At 47.8% G+C, this 14,396-nt stretch overlaps 1 protein-coding gene across 1 annotated transcript in view; it reads left to right on the forward strand.

Moving 5' to 3' along the window:
- Positions 1-3,719: 3,719 nt before the first annotated feature.
- Ephrin (ephrin) overlaps positions 3,720-14,396 on the forward strand; it is a 40,049-nt gene continuing 29,372 nt past the window's right edge. The window contains exon 1 of the mRNA XM_076380856.1: positions 3,720-3,838. Within this exon, the coding sequence (XP_076236971.1) occupies positions 3,720-3,838 (119 nt within the window). The remainder of the gene's footprint in view (positions 3,839-14,396) is intronic.

Raw genomic sequence — 14,396 nt, forward strand, 5'->3', positions numbered from 1 at the left:
CATTGGAATCGGGCGTGTTCACTGGCCTCTATTAACGATTCGTCTACTTTCTAGTGGGAGGATGCAACGTCCCGGCGCCGTGGCCCGATAGAATTCGAAGCGTTACATTAGTCGGACTAATGACCGACATGACTGTCTGTGGGTAGATACCGGTTCTTCGAGATCTGAGAGAGCCATGGAGCATGCCCCCGAGAAGATCGTTGCAGACGAGAGAGCAATACAGAGGATGATCATCGACCCTCTTTGCGAGGAGGGCGCCACGTACTCGGGTGCATTTCTCGCAGGAAGCCTATATCGTATGCACGTTTTTGTATGCAACGTGCATTCACTCTTCTCTGCCTCGATTTCTCTGGCGTGGTTTCGTACCAGTCTACGTTTATTCGTGGAGAAATGTGTTCATAGATTTTGTTCGCCTTTCTTCCCCTCTCTCTCTCTCTACTGAACTCCGTGATTGGTAAAGATTTAGATATACTTAGGAGAGAAATTATTAAAAAAGGATGGATTAGTGAATTGGAGAGTGTTACTATTCTTCCCCAAAACCATTGGTTGAAAGCAAAAAGATTTTCGGAGTTAACAGAGACAAAGCGTCGGGAAGAACAGTATTTCTATCCAGGGAGGGCGCGTGCCGAAATTGAAACAGGAAATGAGGACTAGCCGCGATCGTAAGTCAAGGAAGCACTCTGGGGCTCCGTTAAAAGCCCCCGTGTCACGGGGAAAAAGAAAACGGACGGGCAGCGACGCTAATTCATAGCTGGCGAGGGTCTCGAGGCGAATCGTGATCCCGATGCGCCTCCTCCAGCTTCGCGTGGTGGTTATGCGCGCGTCGTGAGCCGTATGGAAATTTTCAGCGACGGTAATGAGGCTTAAGGGACGGTTGTGTAATCAGTGTGCTCCAACTCGATGGAAACAATGTTCCGCAGAGGGGAGGACTGGTGCGCTGCCGCTCTGGAAATTAAATTCCACGTGAGTTTCGCAATTCCGGACGGGCCACGGTCCCAACGACCATTTATCACGCCGCTTGCTTTTGTTAATGAGCGTCAAACTGTCTTTTCCCGGCGCCTGCTGCCGCGCGACCAGCCGGCAAATCCGTGAACGTCCCTCGCCCCTGATTAAACGAAAACGGTAGATAACCGTGTCGCGAACTTGCTCCTTTGACTCAATCACTCTGCCCCGACGTGTTTCCACGAACTATGATTTATCCACCAAGTTAAAAAATCAAAATGGTGGTTTTCGATGTCAACACGCTCGTGCGTTTAGTGAAGTCTAAAGAAACATTAGTGGTGCACTTTCTTTGGAATTCCTCTTATATAAGAAAATTTTATTATTTTAGTCTGAAGAAAGTAAGGAACGCTTGATCTTGACACGTATACGGGTCGTAACTCAACGAACGTGCTAACGCGTCTCTCAGTTGATTTTAAGGCGCCGAGGGAACCAGAAATATTTACAACTCGATGTTAAACCGAGAGTACGTTGAATGATAACCATGAATTTATACCAGGAAATTACGTATCTTATCGTGGCGGCATAATTATGCGGTTTCGTTTAATGGTATTCAATCGGCTCCAAAAACTTGTCTCCCAGCCGGTCGGCACGCGATGAATAAAGTCCTCGGCCCGTAATTTCGCCGAAAAATTGCTGTTAGAATAAAAAATCCAATTTCCCGGACACCTCGTTACTCAACCCGCAATGAAACTCGAACTAAAATTCGCGCCTCTTCACGACGCCTTTCAACCGAGAGCTCTCACATACTTAATGCAGCCTCCGACTAGTAGAAACTTCGCGAACTTGTATAGAACTCGAATAAAATCACTTCTCATACAAATGCTATATTCCCCGGTGTCAGTATAGTGGGTGGAAGGTGTATCTCAATATCTGAAACTCCGAAACTGAAAATTCAAGGTCCGACTTTCGATCTTCGAGCACAACACATCGAGAGTGGGCAAAACGCGTCGTTGTCGAGAAACACAGTCCTGTCACTGTAATCCTTCCACCCATGATACCTCGACACGTCCCTTCCACGTTAAACAGCCGTTCCAGCTCGAATCCCGAAACGCGAGCAGCTCCTCATTTCTATCGGCGGAGAAAGGAAATCCTTGTGAAAGTCAGCGCGCGACGATAGCACGAGAATACTATAAACTCGACGATCTCTGGCACTTGTCTCGCGGAGCGCAGCCCAGGGAGAGCCGCTCGGCAACTCGCGTCTCGCGAGCAGGCGGCGTAATACCGCAGAGTCGGCGAGCGGATCGAGACACGTCGGCCTAGCTGCATGGAGGGAACGAGGGTCCTCGTGGTTCGTGCAGCTCCGGCGTCGCTCGGCCCTGCCCGACACCCCCGTTCGCCGTTCGAGGCAGCCGACGCGAGACGAACGGCCGCGACAGTCCGCTTGGCCGACAGACGCGTCCGCGACACCGACCAGCAAGGAGGTACTCGTTCTCTCTGCGCTACACGGGGCTCGTCTCGACGAACCTCCCGCTAGCACACGATCGCTCGCCGCTCTTCTCCCGGGGCAACGCGCGCCGACACGTTCCACCTGGGCAGATCCAACCGTGTGCTATCCTTATCGTTGCGTTTCCTACGACGCTGGATCCTCGGAGTCCGCTATCGATCCCCCGCAAACGGAGATCTCTGTCCGTGAAAGCGTCGGCTGCGCTCACTGGCTACGCGACCCGTGCGAATCGCAAGTGCGTGAGAAAGTAACCGGGGGTGTGCTCCAGGCGAGGATACCGCCTCGTTTCGCCGCGTCTCGCCGCGTCTCGCCGCGTCTCGCCGCGTTTCTTGTGCTCTTGGTGAGATCCACGGATACGGAGTATAAGGAGTTTGTTGCTCCTCGTTCCATTCTGCTGGCTGCCAGGATCCAGAAGGAGACTCGCTGCTTGGAATAGTAACAGTGTCTCTTTTCGAGTGCTCGAGGATATTTTGGTGATTGGGAAACCTTCCCCGTGACAGAGTTCTTTTTTTTATTTTCTTTTGATGTTGTGGTGACTTAGACAGACGATCGCTGGTGAGATGGTTAGAAAGTTCACGATCGTTCGGTGGTTCGCGTGATACCGTCGGATACTTTCTCGGGTCCTCTATCTCGGAGTACTGAGGAAGGATATTTTGGAGAATTCGTTCGATGTGTCGCAAGTCCTCTGAATCGTCTATCGACGACAACATACCTGTGAAGGATTATCGTTCGTACGGTGCTTTGGAAAAGTTGTACCAATGAGAGGGGTGCTGGCAAGGTGCGCTCCAGGTGAGAGAAACTCGGGGTGGACCCATGGGACGCGTACCTCGGCGGACAGCGTTGGAAACAACCGAACACCGGAGAAATTCGATCGGATCTAATCAGACAGCTATCTCGAGCGACTCGACCGAAGAATCTCACCGTTCGTGAGTCCACCGATCTACCCAGTGATCCGTGCTCCAACTGGAACACAGTCAAGCGGGTACCTCTGGTCGTCGGAAGTTGGACGTTCTTTGGGAACGCTCGAAGGATAACGGCCGAGGCGAGAGGATACGAGAGGTGCTCTGTTCCGCAGTGCCAGGAGAATTGGAAAAATCGGCGGAAGAACCGCTAACCGGGATAGTGCGAAGTGTGGATGTGGTGTGGCGGTGGTGGAAAGTGGTCGTGGACGACAGCAACGAAGGTGCAGGTGCTGTTATTGTTGTTATTTGTTATTGGGTCACGGTGAGAGCGTGGTGTGACGGTGCGCTTGGTTCGTGTCCACGTTGTTACGATGGTTTCCACGTCCTTTGCGACTTTGGTGTTCCTCATCTGCCTGCAAACGGTTCTGCTATCGACAGTGAGCAACTGCGCGAAGTCGATCAGCATGTACTGGAACACCACCAATTCTATGTAAGTGCGCACTATTTTCTTCTTTATTTTCCGCTAACTTCGACTGTTCCCGCGGGCTCGCGACTGTCTTCGAGGCGACGCCACGTGGTCAACAGGGCCAGATTTTCGTCTGCGTTTCGGGGACCGTCGGTACGACGTAGTCGTTGGCACGCGTGCCAAAGCGTTTTGAACCTGGCCCGAGAATCGATTTCTCACGGCGTCGTCGCGTTTGAATAACGACCCTCTCACGTCTACTTTCCTCCGTCTGTTTCCGGCGGAGCTTTTATCGCGGCGCGCATCCCTAGCCGCGGTATCGTGTCTGCCAAAATTATAGGGTGCATCGCGACGTCGCACTCGCTTTAATGCGCTTGCGAATGGTCCGCACTGGAGATCGTTTCGTCCACGATCCCGTCCAAATCGTCGACAATAAAGGCGAAGAAACGGCGATTTCCACCGGCCACGGACACGGGAAATTACCCGTGGTACCGAGCACCAGCGATCAATTTCCTAACAGGAGACGCTTAACACTTTGTCTGAAGCTTTTATGCGCGAGAGATATTCTTGGATCCATGCTGCACGAATGTCGAAGGATTTTATCTTGTTTCGGTTCCTATGGACAGCTGACAAGATAGATCTTGCAATTTTGAAACCCTTTAGAACTTTGCTTCAAAATATTCCGTCGATGATTTCTTGATTTAAAGAAGGTATTGAAGTAGAAGTGTTAAACGAGAAAAGGTCAAGCAAAATAAAAACGGTGGCAAAGTTTCCATAAACATTTTACTCAAGGTCCCACGTGGCGCGTGAAATATTAACTCCTCTAATCGCAGTACAGTAGTTTCTCACGAGACGTGTAAATTCGACCCTGTAACGAGGGCTCGTTATTTTATCTAAGGAAAAAATCTATAAGCGAGCTCAGCCGCTGTTTGCTTCCTGCTCGTAGACAGAAGCGAGCAAAATTACTGGCGCTCGGCAAACCGAAGCGGCACACCCGATTCACTACACCGCCAATTAAATCCGCATTATGTGGTTAATCTAATTTGTTACGGCATTTTTCTGCTTCTCCGAGCTGTCCGAATCTACGCGTAAATCTTTGACAAAAAATCACTGTTCGCGAGACCTGTCTTCACCAACATCAAATGTCACCCATAAATTCGCATTAACACTCTAACTACTGTGTATATCGAGATGCATACACGTATTTCTAGGGGAAGAATCCCAGAAACACATTCCTATATAATTGCAGTGAACGACTACGCTCTTTCTTCCGCGTACAGTCATCAGCTACTTCGATACTGCCCACACAACCACAAATACTGGGCTAACATGCAGTATGCATTAATAATTGAATGCTAGAATCGCAATGGGTGGACTCGACTTGCATAAATTTGAATTTTAATATCAGTAGCACGAATTTGTGTTATACGTAAAAATTGGAGTACTTAAAGATAAAAGTCGAAAAAAGTGTATCACAGTTAAAAATATCGTCAAATATGACGAAACAGTTCTAACAGTACCAGTTACATGAAAATCTTGTACCGTTCCATTTTATTCATTTTTTTATAGTGAGAAAGAACAGCCCTTATATGTGGCTCGTTAGTCGAGCCATTTCTTGCGCTCGTCGCGGTAATCTGCGTAGTTCGCGATAGTTTTTACCGCTGCCTACTGAAAAGCGCGTAAATCCTCACGTTGTATAGTTGTTGTACAGCCTCGCGACTCGCGTCAACATTGTAATCGGGCCAATACCTTTTTTCAAGCACGAGAAACCTGCTTGGCGCGGGTAATTTTCTCGATCGGCCGGAATTTCTTGCCGATCGTTTTCTCGATTGGCGTCTCGGGGTGTGTTCCGCCAGAAGCTAATTCGATCGGCGGAGGAACGCTCGTAAAACGTGGATTTTTGCCAGGCTTCCGACGGACCCACGCTCGAATACCGAGGGGTCCGTGGAATGGGCGAAAATCGACGTACAGAGCGAAATAAAGGGACCACTTTTAGACAGATTTTATTTTGCAATGAAGTATTATCTTATCTTATATTTTATCCAGATTTTCTGAGCTTTCATCTACTTTCTAAGACTACTGTAAAAATTCTTGTAACACAGGGCATTCATACGCTCCATATCCCTATTATTTTCAAAATGTCACTCCATTCATGGATACGTAATAATTTGCTACGTAAATAAGAAAACAAGTTTTCATCGCGAATACATCGTGTATTGTTAGTAAAGGTCCACAGTGGAGGTTGCCAGTGAGAAATGTGTGCGTGCAAGTCGCAGAACCGAAAATCCGTGCGCCCTATTCTCCTCTCGTATAAGGAACCCCGTCCGACGTGTCCGGCTGACTTTGACGATCGGTTTGAAGTCGCGCATGCATTACTTACAGAGCCTGGACGAAAGGTGGCCCCGTGAACGTGTGCGTGTGTGGCGCTTGGTGTGTGTAGCGTGTACGTGTGAGAATCCATTTCGCGAAGGAGAAGGACGTTGTCAGACGGTCTTCTTCTTCGTGGGACGTACGGAGGGCAGTAAAAAACACGTCCCGGTGCAGAAAAAAATCGAAAAGGAAGTAACGCGTATATAGCGAGCGAAAAAGGGGCGAAAAGAAATGGGAAGAAGAAGCGAGGAGAAATGTGCGCGCCCTCCCGGGGGCTGTAAATCTTCACTGCTTATTGGAAAATCGAAATTCGTTTCGAAAACGAAAGAAAGGAGGAGGGGAGGTTGGAATAAAAAGAGCGCGAACGAGAGAAAGAAAGCTGTCAGCGCGGCATGGAAACCAGTGGCTCCTTGATTACCATAAATCTGTTTCCACAAGGCACGCCGTGGAAGGCGTATTCTGTTAAAGCACAGAGAGAAAGAGATGGAGAGAGGCAGAGAAAGATTGACATTTACTACCTCGTTGCGTTTTCGATGGAGGGGGGAATCCCTTTGAAGCCACTACGAAATGTATTAAAAACGATCCATCCGCTTGCCTGGGCGTGTCGCGAGCCTTTAAGTGACGTAATGTTTATGGGAAAACGCTGTAAACGTCTCCTTGGAACGTGACACGAAACTTTCAAATTTCTGGAGGGGTCAATGACGCGTGATCGAACAGCTATTTCATCGAGGTAATTGATTTGTATGAGAATTTCGATGAATCGGCAGTCTTTTACGCGAAACAGCGACACAGATGGCAGCAGACGCCAGAGCGCCGCTGGAGACTCGAACGCCGGGTCAGAAGATGTGCCACTGTAGATTATTGAACTCTCCGAGCGCGGCTAGACGATTCTATCAGGTTCGGGAAGGTACGGAGGGAACAGTCCACAGCAATAAGTATTTCTTGTTATCGTGTGCACACCGTTTTCGTATTGTACTTGTTTGCACGTACGCGTAATACGCCCTATCGCCTTTTTCGCTGACTACATCGTTAATCCTCGCGGTAGTCTAAGGTGCTGACAAAGTATTAAATTGTATCTAATATTTCACGATCACCTTACTGATAATATCGATACATCAAAGATGATTAGGTATATTCGGATCAACCAGAGGAACTTATCGGCTCGAGTTTCAGTAATTTCTTACAGTGAAGATCTTTCTTTTCGGTGTAAAAAAATATTCTTATTTCTGAGCAGCCACTGTTTTGACATTTTTTAGCCCGTTATTTTTGCCTGACGCGATCGCGCGACACGTGTCCCAAGGCGGAGGCCAACGAGAACTAGTTGACGGTTAACGAGTTTTCTTCTGAGAAATTAAAAAATCAAGATCTGTGCGAACGTCGGCACTAACGTGAGTCTAATTATTCCAACCAGTAAGTCACACACATTAACAAACATGAGTAAACTTAATGAATAACAGGTTGAAGTCGTACCAAAAATAACGACACTGTTGTCATTTGATTAAAATCAGCTTGTTGTGAATTATTTCTGTGAAGTTTGAAATCTAAGTAAAATTCCATTCTATTGTACAAATAATCGACCGAACAAATTGTGGAACACGCGCGGATAATGGTAGATTTAGCGGCTGGAGCGTTAAGGATACGCGGTAAATGAAATTAGACCAAGCACGCTGGCGTGCTGAAAAATCTTAATTTTCGTCAGTGCGGATTTCATAAACCGTTACACTTTAACACGGACCTGGATACCGTTATTAAATTGCTGGTGAGTATACGCCGCGAAGCTCGTTTTTGAAAAGCTAACCGGAGGTTCCTATTATCCTTCGCTCAGTAGCTCCGTTTCGTGGCGCTTTATAGCTTCGTGTATTAAGGCAACATCGATTTGCAGCGGCCACAAATCAGCGGTTTCCCCGAGGAAACTAGTACCCTTCGTACCCAAGAATAAGAATTCGCTGGCAGATTCATGGAAATAACCATCGACACTGCGCACCGCTATCGTGGCGAATCACGCGGAAACAAAAGAACCTTTTTTAGTCACGACGAAGAAGGTGTGTGAAAAATCAGAAATGCAACCTTGACATCGATTTTATGCAGTTTTTTAACTGATGTTGAAGACTTACCACTATGTGGACTTAAGAGAAATCATGAGTTGGAACCATTGCTTCACTACGATCCTGTAACAGATGAAATAGAACGTTAGGACAATAAAGTCACGTAAAAATAGCTAGAAGCTTGTTTTTCGAAGCTACTCACCAACTCGTGGAAGGAAGAAAAAATTTTCTTCGTTTAAAACCACGGTAGCAAGTATGCAAAATTAAATTACCCAGAAATTTCCGTATTTAGTTAATCAAACGATAAACTAATCTTCTTGGAAGGCAAATTGCAAGAGAAGCAAAGTGGTAGAGTGTCAGTATCCCGCGTCACAAGGTATCATTATCGATAACATGAAAACCCCTTCATTTGCAACACCGCCTTCAAATCGTCCTTTTCCTCCGCTTGTACACTGCATTCGAGAAAATTGAAAATTCCTAGCGAAACCAATGAATAATAATCGACAAATATCGCGTAAATTTTCAAGTAACCACTTAAAAGGTCCACCAAGTGAAAAAAGAAAAAATGAAAAAACCTAACAAGTTAAAAAGCGCCAAACATACGACATCCTATGAATGACTTAAAAAAGGATGACTCGAGTTGTGGTGAAGACGACCTATCAGGCCCATTATGAATGGCATGAAATCGCGTTCGCGTCCTCTCGAGGACGTCGGGCGTCGCTTAACGAGCTGCAAATTAATTATTCATCATTAAAGGCTAACGGGCCGTAGTGGCGTCACGTCAGCGAGAAAAACGAGACGCGAGACACCGCGGTGACGTTTACGAGTGCGCGGACAGTGCGTAAATATCTCCATGAACTTGTGGGACGCCTTCTTCCTGTTACCACGTGTTTCGTGTTCCATCGAATCGTCTGGATCAAAGGAGATCATCCTCTCGCTCTCTCTGGTCGCGAAACGAACACGAGCCGAAGCGCAGTTCGCATTACAGCTACGAAAAAGAACGAAAACGCGCTGCGAGAACGACAGTCAAGAAAATGGTCGCGATTGATTTACGAACCCATAAGTGCTACTACTTTCGCGTAATTTTCTCTTCATGAGAATATCTGCCTGCATGAAAGAATCACTGCTCTCTAGTAAATAACAATGAACGCGAGAGACGAAACAAAAAGTCGCAGAAAAGCGATGTTTTGTCAAAGTGGATACAGAAGCGCAAAGAAATCAGATTGAAAATACGTTTCGTGTATTTCAGAATTATTTAGAAATCGTTTAGAAAAACTCCCTTAAACGCAATTATAATGTTTTAGCAAAAAATGAGAGATATGACGTACGGAGTCCGTCGCTGGAGGGTTAATCGAATGCGAGTTGCATGAATAGTAGTAAGGTCTCCCCATGGGGAAGTCAGTACGCGGTAATATTTGATTTTCTCCGTGGCTGGCTCGACGGGAAACCGTGAAAAAGTCGCCGCGTCTCGGCAGTCGAGGGTCGGTGGTGCGCGTTTATCTGGCGTCGCGCGGCGTGCAATAAATCCCAGCGTTATCAGTATTTAATATCTTGGTTAAAAATCGGCGAAGAGGCCAGAGAAACAAAAGATCATTATTAGCGTAAGCACAGCGTGTACATCATTACTCTGTGTCCCAGGCACTGGCAACCGGTGCTCCTCCCGCTTCCTGCTCCGCCAACAATAAGCCGCAGCCACTCGAGTCACCGTAAGGGAGAAAAAGCGTACACCGTCGGGGCGTTACGAGCTACGAGGACCGCGTTACGGTTAATTAAGCGCGAACCAGACCCGCAGCCAGGGCCAAGTAGCACGATCGCCTGGAAACCGGAGGCCAGACGCATAGGGAAAACGCGTCTCCGAGTGGCACAGGCGCCTTCGATGGAAATGGACCACCAAATCCTCGGAAAACTGTCCCCTCCGCGCCAGCTGTTTCCTGTTACAAAAACTCGAGGGCTAAAGTAGAGACATTCGTCGAGGGTAACAGCCCCCTATGGCATAGCGGTCAGGCTTACACGCGATTACGTGTTCTCACAGAATCTAGATCCTAATCCATAAAAGGTGAACTTCGGTCAGGAAAATTTATGTCTCCCCTTTTGAGAAGCTTGTACTATCGCCGTATGTGATAAAATGGATGTGTCAATGAAGGGAGATTTCAGGTTGGTTATTTTTCTGAAAATGAAAAACGTCCCTTGTGTGTTTTTGAAGTTTACCATACTTGAGGAAGGAGACATGTGCGCTGATTGAAGGCACTAAATTTCTTCCACAATCTTGCCACAGTCATCCAGCCGACGCGTGTCTAATGCCCCCAAGCGGAATTAATTTTCCCGCTCTGTGGATATTGATATTTGGCCAACATGGGAGACGGTCAGAGAGCAATCGGAAGGGGATCGAGTCGTACATCAGAATTATAGAATAATCGGGCATTGTGGACGACAGATAGGCTCGATCGATGACAAAGCACGAACGATATTTCACATCATGTACCCACGCATTCGATTTTTCCCTGAGACGTGTATCCCCTTGGCAGTCGATAGCAGAGCGAATCGCGTGTAACTCGGCGTCCCCGCAGGGCAAACATAGTCGCGATGAAAATTTCCACGGCTCAGCAGGTGGTGGCGCGCGCTCGTAGCTCAAGAGGTACATGCCAAAGGAAAAAAGTGTATCGTTTTGATAGTAGACGAGGCGCACCGGTAATAATCGTTATTACGCCAATTAATTCGCGCCTACGTGTGTACACTGGGCTGCGTTATCCGTGGTCAGCACGCGATTTCATCTGCGAAGGAACGTCATTAATATCTAGTCGGATATCACTATACACTTAAAGTAATTGCTGCCCCGGGGGTGTATGGGTGAGTACATACACGTCTCCGATCCCAGCATGCGTCTCGTACCAAGGAATAATTTCATTCCCACGAGAACCCGCGAAAGATCCTCACGTTGCCCCAATTAGCTCATGATCGATGCATTCGTTTTTTGTCTCCACCGTGGAGCTTGTAAGACTCTCGGTTTCAAAGGACTTTAGCACAGCCTTGTTTCACCCGCAGCGCAATTATCGATCGTAATATGACGGCATGTTACCGGCAAAGGATATGCTCTGTACTCGCGAGGTTCCTTCGTCTCTGCAGACTGCACGTTGCTTCGAGAAAGTAGAAAACGTTTTGGGATGTCCAAAGATTAACCAAAACTAATTTCTATTCTTTTGTCTACTCTTATGTATGAGATCCTCATTTACCTAATTGCTGTACAAAACATCACACAGCCACTGAGAGATTAAAATTGCTGATCAAAGGTAAACATCGAAAAGCTCGACAAAAGACTCAGATAGTAGATAAAGGTAGTCGCGAAGGAAAAGCCACGATCCACGTCAGACCGATTGTTATCGCGATATCTCTGTCCTTTGTCCCTAGTTTCTGGCCGCGACAATCCTACAGCTAAAAGAAAATCCCGTTCTTCCTGGCGTCGATCCTCGCGACGGTGTCTCGAGCAACGGCGAGTGAAAGAACCGCAAGGGCAAGGGGATGGGGACAATGTCGATTTCCGCGGCGTCACACCCGGAAGTGTCGCCGTAATGCCGACGATTTCCGAAGCCGCGGGGAGCGGGAAGAGGCGGCGACATCGCGGTCGGAGGAGAGGACGAGAGGACACGCGTGTCTCCGCGTGGGGAGAAGCGTGAACCGCGTATAAGTGCACGTTTCGTCCGCGGAGGAGATTGCACCTCGAGGTCCTGCGGTGCATACGTTCCACGAAGGGACCACGGAGAGGAGAGAAGGAGCGAACACGAGCGGGAGAGGAACTGCCTCTCGGTCCCTTCCACGACGTATCCTCGCTCGCTCGTCCTCATTTGTCTCCTTGGTTTTCGAGCCACCGGCCAAAACTTGTGCCTTTCTTTCGCCCCCTTCGTCCCGTAGCTACCCGCTCCTCTCCACCTCCCTCCCTCGCCCCACCCTGCCTCCTCCCCCTCCTCTTTTCATTTTTTCGTCCTCTTCCCTCTGTCCTTTTTTTTTCTTTACGCCATCTCGCTTCCAATCCACCGCTCGCTGGGACCCTGAAAGGGCTCGCGGCTCCGACGGACCAAAGGAAGGGAGCGGGAGCGAGGCTTTTTCGAATCGAATCCCTCATTGTCGACTCGGTAATTCGAGGAGGATCGAAATAACCCATTATCCCGTAATGAGCGGTCCATTCACGTCCGCGGGGTGATGTGCGCGCTTCGTAGACCCGTGTGCGTGTGCAACATTCGCGCGTACGCACTTGCCGGCGACCCCTGCACACGCAACTTTCAAGCGATTGTTACATTTACATGGCCCACCGTGAATGGTCACCAGTGGACCATTGGCCGAAGGCAGACACCTAAAAATTGATCAATTTTCGCAGTTGCTTCGGTTATCAAATGCGAATTTTCTATAGTACCCGTGTGTATAGCCTTCAACAGTCTGGATGTAAGGATCGTCTGTCTATAAAAAGAAGCTGACGCTGATTGAAGCGTTTCCTATGAATCACTAACACATTCGCAAGCAAGATGTGCGTCAAGACCCCGTTATTCTCATAGAAAATGTCAAATCTTTCCCTGAAGATCGGGAGCCGATTATAAATAGAGCCACAATGGATTCGCCATAGTTGGCGTACTCGTTTAATAACGCAACGGGTCGTAGATGGATAGACCGTCTATTACACGCTAAATGTGGACTTGCGAGTCCATTTATATACACCTAACAGCCTGTTTCTTTTATAGATTTCGCGGAAGGGGTCTGCATATGGCACAGATGTCGACTCTGATCGATAGTTAGAAACTAGATAATCCAATCTTTGTTAAACTCTGACCGGTTTACTTTGCGACTTTCGAGGCGCTATCTCTAGTCGATTCCACGTAGAATGCAGTATCTCTTATAACTCATTTAAAGACTTCTTTATAGCAACGAGTCAATTGCCGTATGGTCATTGTTTTCTCGGTAACCATTATCGATAGCCTTATTCACTTGACAAACACTTCGCTATTTCTGGGTCAAGATTACATCAAGACTTTGCTAGTAATTAATCGAAGAAACTTTCAACCAACGATCCTCATCTCCAAAGCATGAACAGCAGTCTTCGGAGAATTTTTCACACGCATACAATAAAAAATTAATGTAAACTATGAGAATGACGTTTGCAAAGCGTACATGGAAAGCATAAAGTAGTCAGAGGTAATTCCCGAAGTGGCTCGGGCGCTCGAAAGGTCTTCGAACCTTTCCAGGAGGAGCGGTTCTCTCGCGCAGAGCTCCTTAACCATACAACCGGCGCCATCTGTGGAGCCGACCGGAAACCGCCAGCCGCTCGTTTACGACTCTCTCAAGGACCTGGCTGCGCTGGATCCTTGCTCGATCGCTCCCTACTCGAGTCCTCGACGCATCTCCGACGAACGGTACGACTTTCGTGGTAAAACGACCGTCGCGTAATGAAGTAATCATCCCCGTTATCGGACCTCATTAATCGATCCACCTCGAGGAGGCACAGTTACCTCTCAGCGCAGCGCACCAGGCTCCACTCGATGCGACCGAAAGGATCACCTCTCGATAACATCTGTCGCATGTTTCGCGGAATTTTCCTGCGCAGAAGATCCCGTTGCTCAAGGCAGGAAACAGGATTGCAAATTTCCATTGCGCCTCGATACTGTTACTTCTTAATGAAGGACCTCGAAGCAGGTGTAGGCTCTGCATTTTTTGTTACACGAGTTTCTCATGAGAGAGAGCGGTATTGTGACGAGCTACTATCAAACCGTGTTCTTTAATTTTCCTTTTATAGGGAAACTGCCATTTCAAACGAAGGAATTTGAAGAAAGAATTGTTCATCTTTAGCCGTTTCATCTAATTAAAGTAAATATCCTTCGGAAAGATTGTTAATAGCAGTAAGCAGTCAGAAGTCTCCTTCCTGAACCACCGGACTTCGGTCCGCCTCTAATCTCGTCGCGCGCCGCGTTTCCCGGCTTGTGTTTCTTTAACCCCGTCCATTGTTCTCCGCCGTACATTCTAATCATCGCGTTAGATTCTACGTCCCCTTATCCAAGCCCGAGACAAAGAAATCTAACAAAGTTATCTCACAGCGGGTACACAAAACCGGTACTAGCATTAATGTACCTCGGAACCGCGCTAATGGCGCGCTCCTAGTCCTATAGTCGGTGGATTTATCCACATACCGA

Source organism: Calliopsis andreniformis, chromosome 6 (genome assembly GCF_051401765.1).
Source record: "Calliopsis andreniformis isolate RMS-2024a chromosome 6, iyCalAndr_principal, whole genome shotgun sequence".
Classification (NCBI taxonomy): Eukaryota; Metazoa; Arthropoda; class Insecta; order Hymenoptera; family Andrenidae; genus Calliopsis; species Calliopsis andreniformis.